Here is a 27,469-nt window from a genome sequence, read left to right on the forward strand (position 1 = left end):
ACATTTCTAACACAATAATATTTGATACAAGTCTGTCTCCTCCCAACAGTATGTCCTGCATGGCTCAGTTTTGGCTTCTCTCCATCGAGTCATTCCTCAATCTGTACTGCCGCAAGAGTATGGAGGAGTGGCTGGAAGACTTGACATGTCTGCCTGGTCCAGAACGCCGCTGGAGGCTGAGGAAGAGTTTGTGGTGGAGTTCTGTCAGCCTGATCCTCTGGAGGGCGTCATTCTGCCAGATTCCATGCTGTTTGAGGGAGAGCAAGCAGGCGCACATAGAGAAGACTCCTTAAGACATCTACATCTATGACTACCTACAGTATGTATTCACAGATCACCGGATGAGTCTGACTGTTTAAAATATGAAGTACAGACAGCCATTTAGATGCTGGATATTTGTTTATTGAAGAGGCTTATTTTATCCTGTATAAAATAATGACCATGTTTCTTTCTGATTTGTCTACAGAACATCTCTAACATATTTTGTTTTCCTTATTTATGTCTTTGACTTTTCGCAAGTGTGTTACATTTTTGTACACACAATACCTTTGTCATTGTTAGTTACATGATAAGCTTTAGAAATTGTTTGACATCAAGTAGTGGTACATTTTCAGCATATTACGCTGAGGTGAGTTAGCTCAGTATAATTTATGTCTGGACTACATACTACTTTTAAAGTTAAGTGGACAACATAAAGTTCACGATTTGTGTTTGTATATTGTCATTTGCCAAAATACATGAGATGGACGTTAACCTATACATCTTGTATACATAACTGGTTTCTTATCTTAAGCATAATGCTTCATTAAGCAAGGGATGTAATTTAATTTTTGTCTTACTGAGTACATTTATTCCTTAATTTTCAAGTCTTATGTTAATGTCAGACCATATGTCAGTATTGTAGCCATATCTTATTATTTAAATAGCCTACTTTATTATTTCTGTTTGAGAACAAATCGATAAAGATTATAATTTTTTTTTTAAGTGGAAAGATTCTGTTGTTTGTGGTTGGCTGAAGAAGCGCTGTGTGGTATGAAGTTCACCAGAAGATGGAGACATACACCATCTGACAGAAACTCCACAAGCACACTTCCTTCCTGTCCTCCTACATCTGGAAAAAGGAATCAGTTCATAGTGTGTTCACAAGCACCATCCACGAAAACATAAAATCCCTACTTACAGCCAATACAAATAATATCTTCTTCAAAACATAAAGCTTTCAGAAATCGTCATGCTTGATTTGCTTATTTTTGCTGACAATGGTGGCCAAGTTTACCACAGTTTCATAACAGAAACAATCACTCTAGGTTGGAATTTTGGCGAAAACTGTGGTTGCCATGGTAATTTTGGAAGGGTATTCAGCACTCACCTACATACTCCAGCCTGGAAACTTGCTTTCCTTTCCATAAATCTCCCTTAAAACAAACATTTCAAGATGTCATTTGTTTAAAGTTACTGTTCAGCGTTCGGGTTTATCAGGCGAGGAGCTCCGCGTGAACAAAGCGAAGTGCTGTTATTGGTGAGAGAACAGGCGGAGTGTGATTGGCTGTGGGATCACTCCATTTTGGAAACAGCTGTTCAATGCCTTATCCCTCTTGGCTCATTTTCGTTGTGTTCAATACACAGTCAGGGGAGCGTTTGGGATTTACCAGGAATCTTTCAACAGATCAATTAAAATCCATTGAGTCTGTGTGTGGAATGCGGGAAAAGCTTTTGGAAATGAAGGGGAATCCCGACAAAGAGTGAACGGCGTATGGCATTGTAACAAGTGGAAGAAAGTGAAGCGGATTAAGGTTAGTGCTTGTCACAGTGATCATGGTTGATCACAGCCGATATGGTATATATAGTATTATATACAAATGTAACGAAACACATTGTCGCGTTACTTTTCATGCTGAAAATATGCATAGAGATTGTGGTTACATTTTTACACGATGATTCGTGACGTTTCTTTGTATTAGACTTTGAGGAGTAGTAATGATGTAAGGGTTTGTTTTGTTTTATTCATGCTATTGTATGTCTGCAAAATATTCAAAATAAGTTTAAATTCCCCAATCTAAATATGTAGTTGGAATTGGTTTTATAAAATGGTCTGGCTTGTTTATCCTAACTTGGCGACTGTTTAGTTGATTTCCCAACGTTAAAAGGGACAGTTCGCCCTCTAATTAAAATTAAGCTATCCTCTTTTTGTTCCAGCCCTGTTTGACTTTATTCTGTGGATCACGAAAGGAGATGTTTGGTGAAATGTAAGGAATGGACAAACTCAGTCGACCGTTTAATGACTCCTTTTTTATATAGTGCATGTGAATGGTGACTGTAATTGTCCTTCTGCCTGACAACGTGAAGATCCGTGAACAATGACAGGATTTATATTTTTAACAGACACTTTATGATCTTCATATACAGGTGCTGGTCATATAATTAGAAAAGTTTATTTATTTAACTAATTCCATTAAAAAATGAAACTTGTATATTTATTCATTATACACAGACTGATATATTTCAAATGTTTATTTCTTTTAATTTTGATGTTTATACAGTAACTGACAACTAAGGAAAATCCCAAATTCAGTATGTCAGAAAATTAGAATATTGTGAAAAGGTTCAATATTGAAGACACCTAGTGCCACACTCTAATCAGTTAATTAACTCAAAACACCTGCAAAGGCTTTAAATGGTCTCTCACTCTAGTTCTGTAGGCTACACAGTCATGGGGAAGACTGCTGACTTGAGAGTCCAAAAGACAACTTTTGACACCTTGCACAAAGGGCGGCAAGAAACAAAAGGTCCAAGCACATTAATAGAGAGGCGAAGGGAAGGAAGAGATGTGGTAGAAAAAAGTGTACAAGCAATAGGGTTAACTGCACCCTGGAGAGGATTGTGAAACAAAACCCATTCATAAAGGTGGGGTAGATTCACAAAGAGTGGACTGCAGCTGGAGTCAATGCTTCAAGAACCACTACACAATGATGCAGATTTCATTTTCCGACAGGACTTGGCCCCTGCACACAGTGCCAAAGCTACCAGTACCTGGTTTAAGGACCATGCTAATACTTTTCATGTTCATACTTTTCAGTTGGCCAAGACTTCTAAAAATCCTTTCTTTGTATTGTTTCTAATTTTCTGAGATACTGAATTTGGGATTTTCCTTAATTGTCAGTTATAATCATTAAATTTTAAATAAAAAAAACATCTGAAATATATCAGTCTGTGTGTAATGAATGAATATAATATAAAAGTTAAACTTTTTGAATGGAATTAATGAAATAGACATTTCGATGATATTCTAATTATATGACCAGCACCTGTAGTCTCTTATTTGCTATTCATACTTATATATTTACTGTTCTCTCATCAATTTTATCTATCCACTGAAAGACCATTCAACCAAAATGTTCTCATCTAACACTTTTGAGCTTCCAATGGCTGTTTGATGTGTATGTGCTGATCAGTGTTTATACCTGAATAAAAGTCTAAATTAAATCTATTCATCTAACACTTTGATTAAACTGCTAGATTCATATGAATTTCTAATGTCTATTTGTACATTTTGAAGTTTGCAAATTTTGGTCCATTTCTTAATGGAAGGGTAAAAAAAATAGAGAGGGGATATAAAAAATATATCAAAAAAAAAAAAAAGGTTTTGGAAATGTTTTTTTGCTCCGAACTATAACTTAAATGTTTGTAAAAAACACTCCTGAAGATGCCAAAGACATGTAGACATCAAATGTAGTCACTTTTAGTGTGTGCGTGCGGGAGACCTGTTTGCTCCGATATGCGTATTTAATATACAACATGGTCTGTTTTTAGTTCTTTTACTTGTGAGGAGTCAGTTGTTTAGGTCACTACATTCATGGGACCCTTGAGCTCAAAGACATGATGGACTTGATTCACTGAAGTGTTTTGATGAGTTGCACATCAACAATGAACAATCCGAAGAAGCGAAATGATCTCGAACAATCAGTTCATTGTCATCGGCTTTTTAATTTTTCATAGTCACGTGAGCTGTGTAAATCTAGACTATGCGTCCGAAGCTAATTCTGTAGAGTGGATGTTAATATTTGATGTTACAATTGATATTAGATTGATTGGTGTTGTAATGAACTTTTATGATGTGTGACTTAAACTGTCAGTTTGTTCTGCACAGCTGGTGTCTTTTGCTCTCAGGAGCTCTTTTGCCCTACTTTCTATCTATGGCCCAACAACTTCTCTATCAGCTACTGTTTTGGACCTCTGAGTCAAAAGATATTATTCCCGCAAGTCATCATGCACTTGGCTTCTTCTGCTAGAGTAAGTTGATGAAATGGCAGGTAGTGGTACTCAATGATGTACTGTGACTATTATCATTTATATTCGAGATGTAGCAGAAGCTTTATCCTCTGCTGGCAGCAATTGCTTTGGTAAGTGCTCTCAGGCACTTTGCTCTAAGTGAAAAGTTCATTTGCATGACACATCCAGAGTTTTGCATCAGTGCTTGAACCATTATCAAACCACAGTATCCATTGAGGGCTTTGGTGGTTGTTTTTGTTTCGATTTGTTTTCCTCTCTATTTTTATAAAGGTTTTGCTAGTTGGTGCAGTGAATAGGCTACTTAACAGTCTCATATTTCATTAATGCATGAATGTAAATTTATAAGGCATTCTGCTCAAAGGAGAGGCTATTTGTGGGGTCTCTCACTGAGTGGTAAGCTGGGAGCTTTTGACCTGTAAGCTTCACAAAATCATATTTGTTGTCCCAAAATAAATTTGTGTGCACAAATGCTTTGACAGAGTTTCAGTGCTATAGTGTCTTGAGGGCCTCATCAACATAGCTGTTGATATTGTAATGATATAGCAGGGAAGCAATTCTTCACTCCACTATAGCCTGCTGGGAGCTGTTCAGATTATTATTATTATTGCACATGATATTTATAGCTTTATAGTATCAATATAATTGCATATGTACCACACAGTACATCTTGCAGGAATTTACACAGCAGTTGCTGAGTTAATCAGGGTTTGACATTTTCTCATATTAAGAATTTTTTTTTTCTTTTGTCTTTTTAAAAAAATCTATAGGCCTATCCACAGGAATATACCAACCTTTTGGTATATTTTCCACACTAAATAATTTTTCACTTGAGGTCCTTCTCAGTCTTATTTTAGTATTATTTATATACTATTAAAGTTGTTTCATTTTTGGAAGTAGCTCTTTATTAGTAAAAGTGTGTGTGTGTGTGTGTGTGTGTGTGTGTGTGTGTGTATATATATATATATTAGAGCTGCACGATTAATCGTTAAAAGATCGCGATCTCGATTCAGACACCCTCTCGATCTCATTTCTAAAAGACAACGATTCCCCGAGTCTGTTAAACCTTTGACAAAGTCTTACCGGATCATTCAAATCCGTGCGCGCACTGCCGCTGACACAGAGAGAGCTCTTACCATGTTTGGTTAAGAAACATCTTCACAAACAGTCTTTTCAACTACACAGTATTATATCTGTCTTACAGTCATTTATATTATCACAGAAATACTGGGATAAAGTTTATAGTTTAAATATAAACATCAGGGCCGTGCACAGACCTTTTGAGGGGCATGTGCTGAAACTGAAAAAGGGCACCCCCCTCCCTTTTTTATATCAAAATTATTAAGTAAGCCTGCATAAAAGGAAGAAATGGTCACATCTTCATGACAAATTCAATAACACAAAATAATAGTCTCAAAAGCTTTAGATTTATTCACGATTAATAACAACCATAATAATAATATTAGATAATTAGATAATATAGATAAACAGGGTTTTAAGGGCTTCTTTAACCCTAATTACAACATCAACCTTCTGTGAGCCATGTACCTGGCAAAAATTTGACAATGTGGTGGACCAGGGATGTTGGTCTCTTCTTGAAGGTCTCTTATTCACTACACTTTCCCTAAAATAAGCCAGCAATAAAAAAATAAATAAAAATAGTGTGAAAACTACAGTTGCAGTGAAAAGCATTTCTGAAGGATCACGTGACACTGAAGAGTACTGAACTGGAGTAAAGATGTTGAAAATTCAGCTTTGATCACAAAAATAAAATCACATTTTAAAATATATTCAAATAGAAAACAGTTATTTAAAATTGTAAAAATATTACACAATATTACTGATTTTGCTGTATTATGGATCAAATAAATGAACCCTTGGAATGAATCACGAATTACATTCTGCATGATAAAATATAACGATTTCACAGTGATCTTCTGTAATTTTTTTTTAGTTACTACTACATTACTGTAGTAAAACCATGTTTTACAACATTTTATACATGTGAGGACGAGCGGAGAGTATACCATCACGTGATTAGCCTAAGTGTTAATAAATTAAGCGTATCAGCAATCATAAATCATAGAAGAAATTTCTTAGAAATATAGTTATGTAGGTGACGAGGATCACTCGTCGCTTTGTGTAAGTTCCAGTACGAAACAGCGCGGGTGCGCACCTGTTATGATTTTCCGATGGTAAAAACAAATTATATGTTGTTGTATTACTTATCAATATATTGTTTTTGGCCAGCAAATGTGATTTTTATTTTTTTGTCCGTCATTAAAACGGCGACGGCGCCAGCCCCTGCCGGCATCACATTACATTTTTATCTAACGTTACAGGTTACAAACTAGTTTTTGTAGCTATATAGACGGAGCGCTCAGTTTTCCTGTGGTAAAATGCATTTGGCCAAAATAGCATTTTATAAAATATGAAATGCAACTGTATGCACAGGCTATTTAAGTGTTGGCTATGACTAGATGGCAAATGCTAGCCCTGTCTCTCAGGCGACGTCCCACATGTCTCAGTCAGTGAGTCAGTCAGACATCAAATAAATAAAATATGAGCCTTTATAGACATAGTGTTTAGTAGTACTTATTAAAACAACAAGATATTTATTTACCCTTCGCAAAACTTTGTTCAGCTCAGCTGTTGTCTACTGTGCGGCTGCTGTGGAACTTCAGTTGATTTAATGAATATAGAGGGGGCGGAGTTATCAGCTTACTGACAGCTTGAGGATCGAATAAGATTTACACAAGCCCAGTAGCATTGATTAAAAAAAAAAAAAAAAAAAAACCCACCAAACAAAAAGGGCACTTCGGGGTGTAAGGGCAAAAAGGGCATGTGCTCTGCACAGGTTGAGCCCTACCTGTGCACGTGCCTGATAAACATTGATGTCTATATGGCAGCGATCAAAATATAACAAATCCCCTTTTGAAAGTACTGCGCTTTAAATAACTTTTGTGTCGATTGCATTGTTTCACCAATAGGTGGCGACAAGTGTCTTAATTTATTTGTCAATGAATTAATTTTTCATTCAAGAGAATCGTTCAAAAACGCTGATTCATCCAGAAATGAAACAAGTGTAGTAGGTTTATGAGTGAGTCGTTGAATCAGTGATCTAAACAACTTTTTCATCATTCTAATATTAAAAAAACTGGGGTTTTAAATATATTATATATACACTACCAGTCAAAAGTTTTTGAACCATAAGATGTGTAATGTTTTTTTAAAGTCTCTTCTGCTCACCAAACTATATTTATCTGATCCAAAGTACAGCAAAAACGGTAAAGTTTTGAAATATTTACCATTTAAAATAACTGCTTTCACTTGAATGTATTTTAAAATGTAATTTATTTCTGTGGTGTGCAGCTGTATTTTCAGCATCATTACTCCAGTCTTCAGTGTCACATGATCTTCAGAAATCATTCTAATATGCTGTTTTGCCATTCAAAAAAAAATTATTATTATTATTATTATTATTATGTTGAAAACAGATGAGTAGATTTTTTTCAGGTTTCTTTGATAGAAAGTTCAGAAGAACAATAATTGTGTGTAATAGAAATATTTTGTTATAAATGTCTTTGTCACACTTGATCAATTTAAAGAATCCTTGCAAAATAAAATAATTAATTTATATACTTGTGATAATGATAATGTTAATAGTAATAATAATAATAAAGAATCGTAGGAGAATCGTGATCTCTATATGAGATAAAAAAATCGTGATTCTCAATTTATCCAGAATCGTGCAGCCCTAATATATATATATATATATATATATATATATATATATATATATATATATATATATATATATATATAATTCTGCACAGTCAATAATGAGAAAAGAGCATGCATGTAATTTAATTTATTCAGAATATACTGAATATATTTCTACAGGAAACAACGAAAAGCGCTTATATATATATATATATATATATATATATATATATATATATATATATATATATATATATATATATATATATATATAATTAGAATTAGTACAAATAAGATGAAAATTTAAACTCATTCATTCTCATTCATGTCCTTGACAACAGCACAGAAGAGCGTATTGAATTGCAAAATGATGGTGATGAGACTCTTACCAAATTTGTTTTACCTGTATATTTATTCATTTATTTTAATGTTTGAATAAAATAATCAGTCTTTTATTCATATGCTTGCAAAAATAATAACAAAAATAATACTTGTTGTTATAATAATAATAAAAATAATAAATAATAATAATAAATAATAATAGTAGTTGTTGTTATTATTATTATTATTATTATTATTATCATTATTATTATTATTATTATAAGCTTATTTATTTATTTAGTCAAGTTACATTCCACTTTATTCAAATACTTACATGGTGGTTCTGACTGGAATATTTGCTGATTAACAATATTTGCTGTTTATATGGCACTTGCATCATTGACATAATGACAACAATCTGATATTATTCTGAATTTTCACGTCCATGTTAACATGGTCAGTGTGGCTTTCATGCCCTTATGTGGGTTACGGCTAAAGCCATTGGTCAGATTCATTCAGGCTGTCATTCAAGATTTGAAAGCTTCTCTCAGGATATGTTAGGTTTGTTTTTCTCTCTTTACGCCCACATCCTCCCTGATCTGTGGGAGAGAGGCGTGCTGCAGCTGTGTGGGATCTGTTTGCTGTGGAGAGAGAGAGCTAGAGAGACGGGAAGGAGAAAGAGAGCGAATGAGAGGAGGATCTCTCATAAACGCTAGGATCAGAGGACGCCGCTTTTTTGTTTCTTGTGTGGACTAAAATAAAACTGTCTTTATTCAGGTCCTCGGAGAGCTTTGTAGCACCATGTCATTAGCGTTTGAAGTGCGTTTGGTAAGTAATTGAAACTGTGACTGTAAGTTTGGATAATGGTTGTTAGCTTGAAGTATTGATTAATGCAAGCGAGAAAAGGGTTAAGCATGGTGCAGCAAAAAGAGGAAACGTACAGTGACAGGTGGTCTTTAAGACTTAACAGCTGTTCAGCTTCATTTGCTTGTCCAGGACATTTCTATTTTAATTGCTGTCTGGGTTTGGTGGCTGTGGGAACTGGGTGGAAGATCTCGCCTACATGTGACTAAATCAGAAAACTGTTATAGATTAATAAAACTGTCATAGATTAATATAGATTAAAGGTGTTATTACCACAAAGATGTTAATTCTATCTTGCTTAAGTCTCCTATTATTTTGTTGGGCCTACATACAGTTTTGCCATACAGCTGTACTTTGTTTAAAGGGTATTTTCTGGCTCCATATGTTATTCAAGCTGTCACTGAGGAAAACACCTCCCACAAACCATGAGGTTGAGCATTCAATGAACGCTTGTGTCAGTGAAATTCAGGAGCTATTAAGTTATGTGTCAAGTTCTCGTTCAAAAACTGTAGAGTTCTGTAGATGGATTTTAGAGAGAGAGTTCACTCAAAAAGGTTGTCATTTACTCACCCTCATGTCAGTCCAAAAGCATAGGACCTTCTATCCTGTGTGAAAAACAATAGAAGATATTTAGAAGAAGGTTTTTTTTTTTTTTGGGAGAACTTTCACTTTAAGCATCATAAATATGTCTGTATTCTGTTTTAGTCTGCCTGCACACCAGATGCTCACTGGTACAGTGTTTCTGGTTTTGTGCATCCTCTCTCTCTCTCATAAGGACATAAACGACAAGGACAGATGCTCCACCTGCTTCCTGTTAAGGCCATGTGTGGTTTAATGCAAGAGCAAACTGGATGTGTGTAACAAGGTCTTGTCATAGAGACAATATTCTTCCATTTAGAGGGATAGTTCAGATAGTTCAAAAATGAACTTTCTGTCATATATTATGAGTGTTTTAAAATATTTTCACAGATACTTTCATTAAAGTAACATTTCATTGAAATTTGAAGATGCTTGACGTAAGATTTTATGACGTCAAACACTTTTTTATTTTGAGAGCTACAGAAGAAAAGATTTTCAGTGACTTTTATTTTAGACTGTTCCTCAAGCAAAGCTATATTATATTTCAAGACTTCGAGAGCGAAATAATGTTCAGAGATCATAGAGCATGTTTATGTTGCATTTATAGTGTTCAGTATATTGAAAGGGACTGTGTAAATTCATTGAACAGTTTATGTCTTTATTGCTCTCATTATTTTATTGGAAATGAATATGTTGGTTGTTAACATGTTGGTAAGTAAATAGTGGCAGAACATAGATTTTTGTGTGAACTCTTAACTTTCCTGATCCACTTTCTCACAACTTTGGTCTTGCTAGAAAAATGATTTGTTTGTTTCTTTACTTTTGCGGATTAGGTTTATCATTTACATTGTCTGCATGCCATTGTTTGTAAAGTATGTAACAGAAGGGAGCAGATGATGGTGAGCAAATTGTGTAATTTTTGTGCAAACCATTCTTTTTCCTAGCAGTGCGATTTATTTTTCTGGAGGCATGTGACCTTTTGACTGAAGGCAAAGAGTTTGCATATGCATAAAATGGTGTAAACCTCTGATCATTAAATTTTTTGGGACCACTGCACTATATTCCAGGCGTGCTGTAGCACTGCTTGAAACAAGCAGACTGATATTAAGACACTGAAACTCTGCTACAGCAATAACATTTTACTCATTTAAATACATTTAAAGTTTGAATATGCATGAATATTCCAATTTGTGACATCGCAATTGGTCAGGAAATTCATAAAAACAATGAAGCTTGTTTTGAATCTTGAAAAAACAAAATGCATGCTGAAATGCTATATAATGAAATGCTATATATATGCTGATATATAAAGCCATATTGAGTTATTTGCCATTTTATCTCTGCTGTTTAATTCAGAAGATTTAATCTGGCAATTACTCATTAGGTTCTCAATCAGATTATAATGTTTGTGCCCCTTGTCAGAACTGAGCTTGGTAAAACTTCTTTAAACTATTCAGATTGGAATCTACTCGGTTACAAAACTTGGTGTCTTGTAATTATTTTAAAACTTTAGTATGAGAGAGAATTAATGGTGTGTGTAATTGTTTTTAGTTGGTTATTAACATACAATTCTAAAACTGACACAAAAACATATAATTTACAGGTAACTCTTGTTTATTTTTATATGCAAACTCAACTGCCTATCTTGGCCAGGATGCTTCTGTAACAGAGATGTTTAATCTCAGAGTCTTTTTCCTGGTTAAATAAAGGTAATAAATCATGTAAAAAAAAAATAAAAAATACTCTGAGCTTAAACCTAGTGTAATTGGTATATGACTAAATATACATTATTTAATTCACAATGCTTTCAGAAAAATTTAAATATAACACCTGAGTCACTTTTATGATATTTTTTTGGAGCTTGAACTATACTTCAGTTTTCCTTAATTTATTTTTCACAGAAGAAAGAGATTTAATTGACATGAGAATGAGTAAATAATGAAATATTTTTGGGGAGAGCTTTTAATTTTTTATCCTTTTCTAACATTCTCAGTCAAATAACCTCCCGCTGTCCTCATCTGAACGACACCACCTGTTCAAGTCTCAGCAGAGATCCCTCCCTTCAGTCACTGTTGTCATAGTATGATGTGTGATGCATGGGGAAATCCTAAACTCTTTTAGCACACTCCATCTCTTTCGCCTCCATGCTGTGAATTTAATTGGGGAAAGCGCCACATAAAAACAATAAGTGGTAATTATGCCTCCAAATAAACAATGGATTGATTCAGACATCTGATACTCTTGGCTCAGACGGATATTTGAACTCTCTCAGCAAACACTCGTTTTCTGGCCGAATGATTGAATGTGAAGGGTGATTGCAAACTGCATCTTGTGGGCTTACATGTCATCATAACTGTAGAAAAAAAAGCCATCTTGCAGTGACACAGGAGTTTTGCTTCCTCTTTGAGAACATTTCAAAGTAAAACTCTTTTTTTTTTTTGTTTCATTAGGGAAAAAAGATCTCTTCTTTTTAACCTTCTGCGTTTTCAGATGAGTTCAAGTTGGCATTTCTGCTTATTATAGATATTAATTGTATTTGAAGTGGAAAGGAAGGCAAACACAAGCTCTTTGCTCTTTATCATTATGAATTCTAAGCTGCCGAGTTTGGTGTTTCTTTCAAATAATGAGGCAAGTACGATGAGGCTTCCACCTGGTGCCAGGCAAATAATGTTGAGTCCGTGTTGGATGTTGGTGTTGTGGAATTATTAAAGATGGATATGTGTCTTCATGTGTAAGCTCTGAAGTTCAGCGGGCTCGAACTGCCCTAACATTTGACTCGGTCTCACTGCAGTGTCCTCATTATTATTTAATATTTGCTCTGATATCAAAAGGGCTGGGAAATGAAGCTCATCAACTCCTGCATTAGTAAAGAGGCGGCGGTCGCACACCTTCATCTCCCCGAGCCTTTTTAAATGCTAACACTTTGTTTCATGAAATAACACCAAATTACCTGCCCTGTGCAATAAAAGCCTTCCGACATCAGTGCGAGAAAATGGCTTTAATCTCGATTCACCAAATCTTCAGTTAATTGCTTCTTAGTGGCTTTGAAAATCCTTCGATTGTAAAGTAGCAGCTCAGCACCCAGGGAGCTGTAAGGATCTCAATGACATGAGAAAAACTTCCTCTTTCGCCTGACCGCAAACGGACTGCATTAGCTTAGCAATTCTCATGTTGATCCTCCGTAAAATCCTCGTGGATGGAGTGGCGCCGGTCCTGAATGACAGAGTGAGTCACTCGTCCACAAGTAGTATGACTGCAGGCCTGACAGATTAAAAAGGTGCTTCTAGGATTTTGGACATCTGATCTATGTCAACAGATTTAAAAAAGGGATCCATATATCTCTTATAATATTTGAATTATATGAGTAGAAGCCCAGTTTTTCTTCACATTTAGATTTTACTAGACGTTTTAGATTTATATATGGGCATTTTCTCATTGGGTCTATTTAAAAATGGAAGAAATTATATATTGCCCAAATATATATATTTTGTCATCAGTTTTTGAGTCAATGAGTAAATGAATGATCTCTTGTGGATCCTTGAAAATGTTGCTAATAAAGGCCCCAACAGGAATTAAAAAAGACATTTTGAATGTTTGAGAGTTGGGAAAAGTGAGTTTATCTTATACTATTATTCAGATTTGTAATGATAATGTGGTGGGATGCTTTCACAGAGATATTTTCAACATTTAAAAAGCATAAAATAAGTAAAATGTTTATGTATTTGTATTTATTCTTGCATGTGTGATTCAAATTATGAATGAGTCAGAATAACTTGTTCTGGTGTGTGACATGCTAAACCATTATAAACTATATCCTGTGTATTACAATTATGGTGCATGTAATATTCATAATCTCTCATTATTAGGAGAATCTATAATTGTCCTTAAAAAAAATTTTTTTGTCACATCATAAGAACTGTTGAAATGAAACGACAACTGCAAAAAGCTCATTAACATAACTCATTGAAATATTTTTTTGTCATTAATTATGTAATTTTAAGCTCAAATCGTCTTTTTGTTCTTGATTGTTTGTTCATGATTAGCCTACCATTATTTTGGTTTAGTGTTGTTAGACGATTTGAAAGTAATTTTATTTGGAATGTGATCAAAGATCCTTTTTCATATTTCAGGTGCTGTGGATGTGTAATGTATCAGCAAAGTTCCCTTGCGGTGGGCTTATAACCTTTTCCAGAAGATGCTGAATGTGGGCCTTGAGATATGTTGATAAGAGGCTGTGAAAAGTGCAGCTGAAGTGCTTGGGGACCGTAAAGTTGGCATTTAAATCATGATATCACTATATGCTTGGTTGGTAGATTTTTGGTCCTGAATAATATCACCAGTGTGGAAATTCAGGCAGTGGCTCTTTTGATGTTGCTTGAGAAAAGTAGATGTGGATACACAAAGCACGGCTCTTCAAAAGGAGGAAGGATATGTAGGACGACAGCAAACGCACTTTGAATTGTGAGATATCTTTTTTTTTTAACCAGTGCCAAAAAAAACAATGCCTGCTTGATGGTCATTTGGGTGTTTTTTTCCCCTTCATGAACGACCAGTCACTTATGTCATGTGAACAAGCTGTGGCTCATCTGAGCAAATAGGGTATGGCTGGAGCTGGAGCACTTATCTAAAGAGCAGCTAAATGTGCTTTCTTCTTTAGACAAGCTGGAGTCTGATCAACTTGATTAGATGCAGCTTCACTGTGTCCAGAAGTGTATTCCTGATAAAGACAAAATATGGAGCATTTTTCAAGCTTGAAACTTCATTTCTTAGGAGCCATTATATAAATTGTGTTCTCTTGCCCAAAACTGGAGCTTTAAATGTAGTGTCAGCAGACTCCTTCATCTTAAATTCCCTTTTAAAAGGCCTGAAATTCCTGCAGTCAGCAGAGTGTGTATGTCTGTTGACTGGAAGTATGAAAAGCAGGTTGTGTGTGTCATTTCTATGCATAAGCTTGTCCCATTTGGGTGTTCCTTGGGCATTTTTTACACATAATAAATAAACAAATGCTAGCAGCAATATTTCAGTCTGGTTGTCGTGGTGGTCCTATGTTGGCATTTTATTCAACAGGGTGTCAAGGAAAAGCTTTTGTTTGTTTGTTTCATTATTGATTTCTTCTGTTGTTTGTTATTTTTTTGTACTTTCATTTGTGAATTTAACTTATTCAAATTTTTTTTAAACAACTTGTTTGATCATTTATTTGTGCTTTCCTTTGTTCATTTGTTTATTCAGTACTTTATTCATGTGAGATTGTTTGTTTTTGTTTACTTCGTAGCTCTATTCATTCATTCATTATTAGTTTATTTGTTTATTCATTTCTAAGGTCATTGGTTTATTAAATTGTTTGTTTTCTTTTATTTATTTGTTTTTTCATTTAAAATCTTTCATGTTCTTTTTTCTATTTTTTTTTTTTTTTTTTTTTTTTTTATAAAATTTTTAATCTGTTACTTTGTTCATTTGCTTGTTGGTACATTTAGTAGTTTATTACTTTATTTTTTAGTTTATTAATGTTCATTTATTTATTTGCCTGACAAAAGTGCTAATTTCAACAATGGAGATCACATTGACATTTATAGATTTATAGATATTTTTGTTTGTTTGTTTTGGTTCATACATTTATTATCTTATTTGCTGATCCATAATCTAAATGTGTGTTTTTGTTAGTTTATGTACACTGTAGGGTCAAATAGTCTGAGCTCACATCGAAAACCTTTTGATGGTTTCAACTTCAAGGTTTAAAATGTAACTTAAATTAGTAAGCTAAACAAATAATGACATTCATTTGTGCTTATGATGGGCCTATTGGCAGATTCTGCTGTTTTTTATGCAGCTTTATTCCTTTAGTAAATTAAATTACTTCATTAAGGCCACTCACTGTAAGTTTGGGCATATTGCAACCAGATCATATGTTTTCATTATGCTCCGAGGCACTGAGGGTCCAGTAGAATTGTAGCAGTAGACTTATATCCATCGCTGGGCCGTCGGGCATTTGTTCATAATATCAGTAAGCACTCTCATTACACTCTGTTGAGAAGATCCCCCATTCATCGTTCCACAGCCTCAAGGATGGAGGACTATAAATGAAACCTGTTTGCTTTGCAGGTGTACTGATTCACACTGCATTCATGGCCACAATAATAAGCTCCCACAACTGCACCATGCCATTATATGATTAGAGCATCACATTGACAAAGAGAACAAAGAAACATTTTCATCCTCTCTAAAACCGTTATTGACCGTGCTCATGTTACAGCAGGTTTAATGAGATTAGTTTGATGCGATAGATGAAAATGAGATCCATTGATGGCCTTTCAGTCCACAGCTGATCTGGATGAAGATCAAGTGTCTAGAGTGAACTTTGAGTCTCTTGCTTTTACGGTTCATCTCCTGGTGCTGAGGTCAGAGGAATAAGGGCTTCTTATCCGGTCCATACAGAAGAAGCTCTTTATTGACTGAAAAGTTATTTGCTTAGAGTGGCCACATGCACTTTCAATCCAGGGACTGATGGGGATAGTCAAGCAGTTATGAGCAATCAGTATTTAAACCGTGCATGTAATTGCTTGGCCTTAGGCAGCCCTGTGACCAGGTTTGATGGACTGGAGTTCTGGAGACTAACTCAATATGTATTCGTGTTGGTTTGTTTCTTGGAAGCCACAGGCATATTGGAGATGAGCATATTTGTCTGTAGAATGTATTAGCTTGAGGTGTGCTGTAATGATATTAACCTCAGAGCCATTTTATTTCCTTTTGAGTGTGCATTCCTGAGCTGCACCGCTGTCTCTCTGTCTGAGCACTTTCCTTTTCATGGAAGTGTCTTCATGTCCTGAGGTTGGTGAATTGTGCCATTTGTGGTCTAGAATATCTGTCCATCACAGCCGTAACGTTGATATTTAAGACCGATAATTTTACCTAAGGATCATATATGGTGTTTTCTAGGAACAAGGCGGTCTGTTGCAGGCTTCATAAACTGAAGGAAGTAAGATCATTTCTGAAGCACCTTTACAGAATTGCTGGTAAAGGGACCATATTTGACTCTTTCAGGTGTGGTTTGGCACTTTTGCAAATTATTTGATGATAATTAGACTGGGCAAACCTTCACCTTCCATGTACTGGAGTAATTGTGCATTGACAAAACAAGAAGTCGCTTAATACAGATAATTTACAGATAATACAATTCATTTTTATTTCCCTCATGAATTCCCATTAATGTGACAAAGAGCAAGTGTAGTTGTCAAGAATGTAAAAAATATTGATGATACTTCTCATTAAAAAAATAAAAAAATAAAAAAATAAAATAAAATAAAAAAATATATATTTTAGTGGTGCTTCTTGTTATTTCAGAGTTTGACATCCTCCAGTGCTCATTCATCTTTATTATATGGAAAAAGGAGACCAAGATATTCATCATAAATTCATAAACATTAACATGAATTTTGCACGTGTGGTTGAGTTAATAATGACAGAATTTTCATTTTTGAGGGAATTATCCCTTAATTGTCAATAGATCAGTGACTGACTCTCATTTTGAGTGAAGATCTAGTCGGCTGGCCTTCATTCTCATGACGGGGCCTAATATCTCAAGATTTGTCCATATATGGACATGTACCCAGTGGGCTGTGCGACTGTTTAGACACTGGACATATCCAAACATCTAGTGAGAGTGGAAGCAGGTTTGCTGTTTTGTTTTTTAATGTAAATGAAGGTTAAACCTGAGTTTGTCATTTGTTTAGGTCTGCTGGCGAAGCAGAACAGATGCAAATGATGAATACGTCAGTCCTCATGTTGGTGTTTTTGTAAGGCTCTCTCTCTTGATCCCATGAGGACTGCAGGCTAAGGGGAGCTAGGCTGTTTTCCCTCTGGTATGTGAGATGTTTTGATGATGTTGTGCGCACACCTGTGTCGTTTGTCTTTTGACACTGCCTACAGCTGCTGTTGACTCCTCTTTCCTCCTATGTCATATAACCTTTAGTGATTCATAGTGTAACTTTATTGTAATGAAGTTTGGGAGAGTAAATGGAAAGTAACTGAACACTGTACATTTGAGCCAAGCAAAGCAACAGCCCCCTGTTGCCTAAGATAAACTCACTAAATATAGAAACTTGTTTTTTTGTTTTGTTTGTTTTTTCAAATTTATTTTAGCAACAGCACAGTTTTGATAAGTAAAAAATCCCACAGCGTGCCACTAAGCAATGAAATACAGCAAAATTGCAGAACATTACTATAAAGAAACTGGTTTCCATCTTTAAATATTGTAAAATGAAATTTGTTCCTGTGAAGCAAAGCATAATTTTCAGCAGCCTTTACTCCAGTCTTCAGTGTCACATAATCCATGTCACATGGTCTAATATGCTGATTTGGTGCTAAAAAAATTTCTTGTTATTGCACAATTTATTGAAATGTTGAAAAAACATCCGTAGCACAGCAGTTAAACACGGCGTTGTCAGAATTCAGCTTGGGATGTTAAGCTTTTAAATTTTTTGTGAACGCAAGACAGTATATGCACTTTTCAATAGAGTGCAGCTTGAGTTTTTTTTTGGCGGAAGAGTCTCTGAAAAGTCTTGTATGACACTTTGTGTCAACTCTGGGAAGATGAGCTCTCCACAGGCCACTTTTCCAAATCTTCATCAGCTTCTGGGACCTGAGCCTGATGTTTGCTGGAGTACTAGTCATTAGATTCTGCGGAAACAGGTTGATATTTGGAGAACAAGTCAGCAAAGTTCGCATGTAAGTGAAATTGGCTCACACTTCTCAAGGTCCTGGCTGACGATGAGGTTGGGCATATCGGGTAACTGACATGCTGCTGCCGGCAGACGTAATGTGTAATAAATACAGCCTGATAAAACACAGTGGCCAGTGTTGAATGTGCAAGGCTGTGAGATGATAGTTAACAGCTGAGGCAAGTACTGCAGATCCACTTCAGCATGATGCTAAATAATGTACTGTAAACCAGTGCCATGTGGAGCTTCCTTGAATGTTGCTGAGTGCCTTGGGGTTTACACTAAATTTCTAAATGCATCAGAATAGGGCTGCATATCTGAATCAGCTGACATTGTGATATGTTGTTTTTCAGCTACATATAATATGAAAAAATACAGGAATTTTCACTAGATGACTTGAAATATCTCTAGTCATTCGTGCATGATGCATTCCTTTTTCCTTTCTTTCTTTGCATCATTCTGTATAAAAAAATTACATTGTAATTTTGCAGAAATAATAATAATAATAATAATAATTTCCTATTTTCAAACAGTAAACCATCAGGCCCTTATTTTGACCGGTTTCCTTCAAATATGAAATTAAGTGCAGCTTTAAACTTAACTGAATGATGGGTAGCAGAAAAGAGTGCATGATTTGAGATTTCACACTAAGCAATATCGCATTATTGATTTTATTTCAATATGTTGTGCAGTCCTACATCAGAATACATGGTTACTTTTGAATGAATTTCAGTGGAGAAATACAGAGGAATACTTTTTTGGAACCAGATAATGTAGTTACATCATGTACTATGGAGTAGTACATACTGTGTTTGAAAGCAAAACAAATTAAATTTATGTATAACCGTCTTAAGGTGGTTTTAACTACAAAAATAAATTACATTTCTCTGTATGTGATAAACAGCACAAAGAAAAACAAAGATTTGCTAGCATTTCAGTTTTATCAATTTATTTTTGCTATTAAAACTGCCTCTTTTTCTGTGCAATCATTTACTTTTTAAATTAAAATTTAATAAGTTTTGCTCTCAATGACAGTGTTTATTTGATTAAAAAAGACACACAAGTAACTACACAATCTAGCACGCCATGGGCTTATTTAATCAGCCAAACTTTGACCACTTGATTCACAAGAGTGTTGTGTCCAAAATCAACCTGAACACATTCTAACATTGGCATCTATTGCTCCTGGAGATTGTTTGCAGAAATCTCAGTCCACATTTTGGGAGATAATGAGTGCTTTTTCCAAGTCTAATGTCCCTCTCACTTTCCAGATTGTTCTTACACCCTTGATTTGTTCCGCACTACTGGAGCGTTTGAAAATAATAGAAAAGAAGAGAGAACTATAAAAAGGAGGAGAAAAATAAGAGGAGGGTTGTAAGGAGGAAAGATAAATAAAGGGATGAAGAAAGGTGATACGAGTGGAAGGAGAGATGCAGAAAGGAGGGATGAGCAGTGAAGACCAGCACTATGATTTATACCCTGTAATTTTCTCCCTCACTACCTCCCCCTCTGCTTCCAACACATAGCATCACATTTATTTGTGTTTGCCTTCGTTTCCTTGACCTCTCACATCCCTCTGGAATATCCCTTCTTCTTCTCTTCAGATGGTCCAGCTGAACATATTCAGAGTGGCATTTAAGATTCACAGCTCGCATAAAGTCAACACTTGTATTTATAACCCAATGTGATCAGTGGTGGACAGTAACGGAGTAGCTTTACTTCGTTACTGTACTTAAGTACATTTTTCAAGTATCTGTACTTTACTGGAGTAGTTTTATTTTGAGCAACTTTTACTTTTACTTCACTACATTCCAAAGCATAAAATCCTACTTTTTACTTCACTACATTTCATAAAACATATCGTTACTCCCTATAATATCACGTGCTCCGACACGCAGAAGCGGTGTCTGATTCATCATGAACGAACTGAATCTTTTCAAAATAAACTTTTAAATCGGATCGCGAATCACACCAAACGATTCGTTTACGAATTAGAATGATCCGATTGCAGCTGTTCTGGAGTCGACCACTCACTGATTCAAATGAACCGTTTAGTGCGAGTCTCCAGAAGTAAGAACCGGGAGATCTTGTGAGCGCGCGTGCGTCTGACGTTGCTAAAAGTAAGTTATTAATGTCGAAATTTTGGATTAATTATTGTAACTGAAAATCATATTTAGGTCAAAACTGTCAGTTGTTTGGAAACTAAATCCGTTGTAAAGAGTGATCTATTTAAGCCCACTCAAATGCTCGAGTGCAGACGATGCAGACACATCAATTCTAGTTAAAAAACAACAACAACAAAAAACCCATAAAATAACACAGATTAAGTACAATAACTCGTGCACGTTCAAATTCCCCGCTGCCGTAATGTTAACAGTTTTATTAAAATGTCCTATGTTACGTCTGTTTTTATATTGTTTATCGACAGTAACGTTATACATATGTATATTGTTTGGATTAACTAGACGAGTAGACAGACATGAATGTTCATCGTACTGAAAATAAGTAAATATTGTTAGCTGATGCTAACTGTCTAGCTAACAAGCTTGTTGGTGCTAAATTGATGTAATTTTTATAAATAATGTCCAAATATTTTTATTCAGCCACCTATATATATATAATATAGTTTACATCTGGTTAGAAAAGAAAGGATGTGATGTTCAGAACATGCTAACTACAGTAATTATCAGTGGGAAGAGATGCACCCCGTTTGGCCAGGGGTGTTTTTAAACCACAGACAAGATTTGAGAAGGAAAAAATCATTATCTTGATTTACATTTTTTTTTTTTTTTTTCGTAAAATGTTCTTCCTAACTTCAGGCCTTATTATCATGTCATATATACAGTACAGACCAAAAGTTTGGACACACCTTCTCATTTAAAGAGTTTTCTTTATTTTCATGACTATGAAAATTGTAGATTCACACTGAAGGCATCAAAACTATGAATTAACACATGTGGAATTATATATGGAATTATATACATTTCAAAAAAGTGTGAAACAACTGAAAATATGTCATATTGCAGGTTCTTCAAAAAAGCCACCTTTTGCTTTGATTACTGCTTTGCACACTCTTGGCCTTCTCTTGATGAGCTTCAAGAGGTAGTCACCTGAAATGGTCTTCAACAGTCTTGAAGGAGTTCCCCGAGAGATGTTTAGCACTTGTTGGTTCTTTTGCCTTCAGTCTGCGGTCCAGCTCACCCTAAACCATCCCGATTGGGTTCAGGTCCGGTGACTGTGGAGGCCAGGTCATCTGGCGCAGCCCCCCATCACTCTCCTTCTAGGTCAAATAGCACTTGATGCCTTGAGTGAGACTCTACAATTTTCATAGTCATGAAAATAAAGAAAACTCTTTGTATGAGAAGGTGTGTCCAAACTTTTGGTCTGTACTGTAACTTTGATATTCTGTAAAACAACTAACTTTAAAATACTTTGTTCTTACTGGTAAAGATCAGATGGTCATCTCTGTTTTCTCTCAGGTACATCACAGTGTAAGCTTCACAGTGAACATTACTCTCATCAGCGTAGTCCATATCAACAACAAAAATATATCTTGACTCCATATAGTGGTTATTTTGAAAAAATCCAAGGTATTTTGAGCAGTAGGATTATAAAAAGAATATGTGCTAATATAAAATTAAATTAAGTAGCCTATATAAAATTGCAAACATCTATCTTGCAGTACTTTTTTACTTAAGTACATAAAAACTCGAGTACTTTTGTACTTTCACTTGAGTAAAATTGAAAAAGGAGTACTTTTACTTTTACTGGAGTAATATTTTACCATATGTATCTGTACTTTTACTCAAGTACTTGATTTGTGTACTTCGTCCACCACTGAATGTGATGCATCTCTACATGCATCACATTTTAGCATTAAGATGAAAATGAGAGATGGAACTTGATTTTATCCATCATGAAATTATTGCATTGGTGATATCAGGTGGAAATAAAAGACATTTCAGTGATAGAATGAATTGGTAATATTTTAGGAAAGACTGGGTAGTATGCACTAAAAAAATAAAACTGAGCCCTGTTACTTAAGAAATCTGTTTTAAAGTATTGCAACATTGCATTACTTTTTTTCCACTAGTCTCTGCTTTAGACATTTATACTTCTTTATTTTTAATATATAATTATTTTTATATAATCTGTACTGTTCAAAAGTTTAGTGTCAGTATAATTTTTATTATATACCGTATTTTCCGCACTATAAGGCGCAATGGATTATAAATCGCACCTTCAATAAATGGCCTATTTTAGAACTGTTTTCATATATCGGGTGCACCGGATTATAAGGCGCATAGAATAGAAGATTCTGCAGGCAAACGTTTAATTGGGATTGCGTTATGCGTCCACTAGATGGAAAAAAGGGAATGTCAACAAAACAGTCAGATAAAGACGCCTTGATCCATATATAAGGGGCTCCGGATTATAAGGCGCACTTATAGGTTGTTTTTTGAGAAAATTAAAGGCTTTTAAGTGCGCCTTATATTGTGGAAAATACGGTATATAACATATATACCGTATTTTTCGGACTATAAGTCACACCTGAGTATAAGTCGCATCAGTCCAAAAATACGTCATGATGAGGGAAAAAAACATATAAGTCGCACTGGACTATAAGTCGCATTTATTTAGAACCAAAGCACCAAGACATTACAGTGTACAGCCGCAAGAGGGCGCTCTATGCTGCTCAGTGTAGGCTACAGGAGCATAGAGCAGCATAGTGGGCCCTCTGGTGGCTGTAGACGGTAATGTTTTCTCTTGGTTCTTGGTTCTAAATAAAATAAATCTCTTAGTTCATTTCTCTTGGTTCATGTCAAATTAATTTTGATAAATAAGTCGCACCTGACTATAAGTCGCAGGACCAGCCAAACTATGTAAAAAAGTGCGACTTATAGTCCGGAAAATACGGTAATAACTTTCTGTTCACATTTTCTACAAAAACACCATGCAGCACAACTCCGTTTTCAACACTGGTAATAATAAGAAATGTTTCTTGACCACCAAAGCAAAAACATTTCTAAAGGATCATGTGGCACTGAAGACCCAGGAATAAATTACATTTTAAAATATATTCAAATAGTAAAGAGTTATCTTTATAGTAATATTTTTAAGTAGTTATTTGAAAAGTATTCAGGGTATTATGGTGTAAGAAGCAATACGAGCGTGTTACTTGAGACGTTATCACCAGCATTGGTTAAAGTCCGTGGGGTTATCTTGTTGATTAAGGAGACACTTCTTGAGTTGAGCAGCTAATGTGTTTTGGACCAATTCTCTGGGAGGATTCCTCTCTCAGTATAATGTCTACCCATGACTCTCCTTCCTGAAAGCAGTTTGATGAGCTCCAAAAAGTGTCTAATCGATCGCTTTGGGTTTTATCTCTTGTTTCCATGCCAAAACGACTCCATTTGCAAGCTTGCACTGATACTCATAAGAAACCCTGAGTGTAAACAAGCATGAAAAGAACGGCGAATGCATCCAGAGTTGGATGAATGCGTGAGGCCCTCTTATATAATTAGGCCATGAAATGAGTTCAGCAGCTGAATCTATTAACTTTAGCGTTGAAATAGAGCCCCTGAAGTAATGATTACTCCAATTCATCAGACGGCGTGTTCTGTCATGGGCATTACTTGAACAGAGATTCACAGTGTGTTTTCTGTGTGTAAGGATTTTTTTTTTTTTGGAGCTCATTATATGGCGTTTTTCTAAAGAGATTTTAGTCAAACTGTTGGCTTGGTTTCTTTCTTAACAGAGTAAATGCTCTCTTCTTTTGTTTGTTTCAGGTGGAATGAGAGGGCAGTTTGTGAGCAGATGATGGACGTTGAGACGTCATATACAGAGTTCATAAACTGTGATCGTACAGGTCGCAGGAACGCAGTGCCAGACATTCAAGGAGAGGCAGTAGTGAAGGGCACCAGTGAACTAACCAAAGACCTGGCTCAGATGGACCTGAAAGCTGCAGGTACATCACACACCGCTTTCCACTTCTGCTTGCAAGCCAGCACTTATATTGATATTTCTCCAACATGCTCTTCTTCTGCTTCTCTTCCTCCTCTGTCATCTCATTCTCCAACTTCCCCTTTATTTTTTCCCCCATCTTCTCCTCCTCCTCCTCCTTGTCCCTCCTCCTCTCTTTTCCTCCACCTTCAAAAACTCCTTAAAGGGGGGGTGAAATGCTCGTTTTCACTCAATATCCTGTTAATCTTGAGTACCTATAGAGCAGTACTGCATCCTTCATAACTCCAAAAAGTTTTTAGTTTTATTATATTCATAAGAGAAAGATAGTTTGTACCGATTTTTCCCAGAAAAACATGACCGGCTGGAGGCGTGACGTGTGGGCGGAGCTAAAGAATCACGAGCGCGAGCAGGCTTTTGCGTTGAGAGCATGTGGAAGCTGTGACATTACCGTGAGGGAAAAACCATCATCCAAAACAAACCATGGCTTACAGTCAGATTCAGCCGTTTATTTATGATCCAGAATCAGATCCCGAGGCTGAAACTGAATGAGAGCAGCAGCAGCAACGACTCGCTCCGAGCGGGGCTCGAACCCGGGTCTCCGATGGGAGGCGGACGCACTAACAAGGAGGCGGAGATATTTTAAGCAGTTTTACTCACCGCCTGTGGTTCCAACACACGATCGTGACCCTTTTTCGTTGGGATTGCATCATCCTTAAGAAATAAACGATACGCAAATCCGTCGTCAAACTGGGCTTTGTTTGTAAAACAAGCATCTTCGAAATGTAGGGAACAAACACAAACACTTGCACAGCTCCGTTGATGCTCTGTAAAAATAAACTCCATCCTCTGGTCCCTTAATGCTGTTTTTTCTTTGGTAATCTGTGCAGGGTTGTCTTGCCCTGGCAACCAAAAACACACTCCTTTTGTGACATTTCGCGACGCTCTCGCTCTGATCAGTGATTGTCCGTGCTCAGCCTCTCAGTGTTCTGCTCTACGGGAGCGCGCGCTCTTCCGGCAGACGTGCCCTCAGGACCCATATAAGGAAATTCCGCTCCATCTAATGTCACACAGAGCCATTCTCGAAAAAAACTTTCTGAAACTTGTGACAAACCGGAAGGTTAATTTTTGAAACTTTGTCCATGTTTAGCATGGGAATCCAACTCTTTAACAGTGTAAAAAACTCAGTATGCATGAAATAGCATTTCACCCCCCCTTTAAAACATTTTGTGAATAATTTTAGACTTTGGTAGACTATTAATTTGGGGTTTTGCACTAATGTTATACTTCAAATAAATATACGATAGAAGTTGAGAAACTTTTTGTTAGAATATTCACTCTTCAGAACTATGTATTTAACAAACAGAAATGGCATCATCTGTCTTGCATTTATTTGCATAAGGAGTTGCAAATGGTCTTTATTTTATCTTTTAGATCATCTATACCTTTTAACACTCAAAAGACATCATGTGAACAAGAAAAAACATACAAGTTTAATCTATAAAAATGCAATGAAATATAACCTTATCTAAAACTGCAAACATGCATGCACTGGTATTTCATTTAGTACTTTATTTGTATTCTGACAGCAGTAATTCACATGATTAATTCTGCAGATCATCAGTGGTCTATCAGGTCATATTTATTATGCAACACTGCATCAGTTTGGCCACTGTAATGACTTGATTTGTGCATACAGTAAGACGGTGATACATGAACACATTACAAGTGTAGGATGTGAACCAAAGACTTTCACTGACCCTTACTTTATCCAGGACACTGCTCTGTAAGGTCACAGTGTCCACTTTGAACACAAAGAGGTTTGATGCGGTTGAATGGAGTCTGTCGGTGCTGGCAAAGATTTATTATCTGCACTCTCACCAATAACTGCTTCCTTGACCGTTTCCTATTCGTATGGGAACTTTTCAACTTTTTCCTGCTGAAATAAGAGCAGCATCTGTCTCTATTTGACCCAGTTTCCTTAGTTCACATTCTTGGCACTGTTTTAGCTCTGAAATAACCTGAGACTTTCCCATGACCATGAGGACTCGGTTAAGAATGTTTAGCTGGAGAATATACCGGGGCATGTGCGCATTTAATGTGGCAAAAAGGTTTGCCATATCTGTGTCTTCTAGAGGGAGATGCTTCCGGATCTCCAGCCCCTGAAGCAGAGGCATCTGGGAGCCAGGATAAACAGGGGACAGAGGGACCGTCATAAAGATCAAGAATGACCTGGAGGAGAGAGGAAAGCTGGGGAGTTCTCTCCTTTTCTCATTAAAATTCTCCTCATCTTTGCTCACCAGGCAGCAGTGAAGAGTCTCTTTCATAGACTGCCATTAAGGTGGACGTCCACCCATTGCATGCTGTCGAGTGCCTAAAAGACAGATGGAGAAGACACTGCCTTTGCAAACACCACTAAATGGGACGAATCTGTCGAGGACTGTATTCATTCACAGCACTGAGTGAGGGAAAAGATAGTTTTTTGTAACAGAGGTCGAACAGAAGCACAGGCATTTTGATATTTTTCCAACCTAAACTTAAACTAAGCAGTTCAATCCTGTTGAGTTACTGGTTAAACAAATACTCAGAGCTACTGTAAACTATAAATTACCAAATATAGCCTTTTTGTTACAGCTTATGAGAACGATGGCTCAGTTAAACAATTATTATTATTCTTTTTTTTTAAACAATGACCACTACAGTTGAAGGATGTCTGATTATACAACAGAATTCCCAGATATTACCTGAGGTCAGAAACTTCATTATATACTATTACACAAATGTAACATAATTAACAATGTTTGTGTAGTATCTGAGTTACTGTTTTCTGCCTCTGGCACTGTTTTGTGTGTTTTGTCAGATTCTCAGAAACACTCGTTGAAACACTGCATTTATATCGTGACCTATAAATAGAAGTACCTCGAAATAAACCGGAATGACATGATTGCTTTCAGTGTCTTATTTGTGTATTTATTTTTAAGTTGGGTGTTGATGTATTTAAATGAAAAGTCTATTTGCAT

At 35.9% G+C, this 27,469-nt stretch overlaps 1 protein-coding gene across 2 annotated transcripts; it reads left to right on the forward strand.

The window, feature by feature from the left end:
* Window positions 1-1,515: 1,515 nt before the first annotated feature.
* LOC127944235 (cAMP-dependent protein kinase inhibitor gamma-like) lies at window positions 1,516-27,393 on the forward strand. 2 transcript variants are annotated; one of them, XM_052540105.1, is made up of 3 exons: window positions 1,516-1,793; window positions 24,278-24,456; window positions 26,585-27,393. In XM_052540105.1, exons 2-3 carry the CDS (start codon window positions 24,306-24,308, stop codon window positions 26,665-26,667), a joined length of 234 nt encoding a protein of 77 aa, XP_052396065.1. In that variant the 5' UTR covers window positions 1,516-1,793; window positions 24,278-24,305; the 3' UTR covers window positions 26,668-27,393. The 2 variants fall into 2 exon arrangements, with proteins under 2 accessions (XP_052396065.1, XP_052396066.1); XM_052540106.1 differs by lacking the exon at window positions 1,516-1,793 and adding an exon at window positions 8,956-9,159.
* Window positions 27,394-27,469: the final 76 nt, after the last annotated feature.

The sequence above is a fragment of the Carassius gibelio genome, chromosome A23, assembly GCF_023724105.1.
Source record: "Carassius gibelio isolate Cgi1373 ecotype wild population from Czech Republic chromosome A23, carGib1.2-hapl.c, whole genome shotgun sequence".
In the NCBI taxonomy this organism is placed as follows: Eukaryota; Metazoa; Chordata; class Actinopteri; order Cypriniformes; family Cyprinidae; genus Carassius; species Carassius gibelio.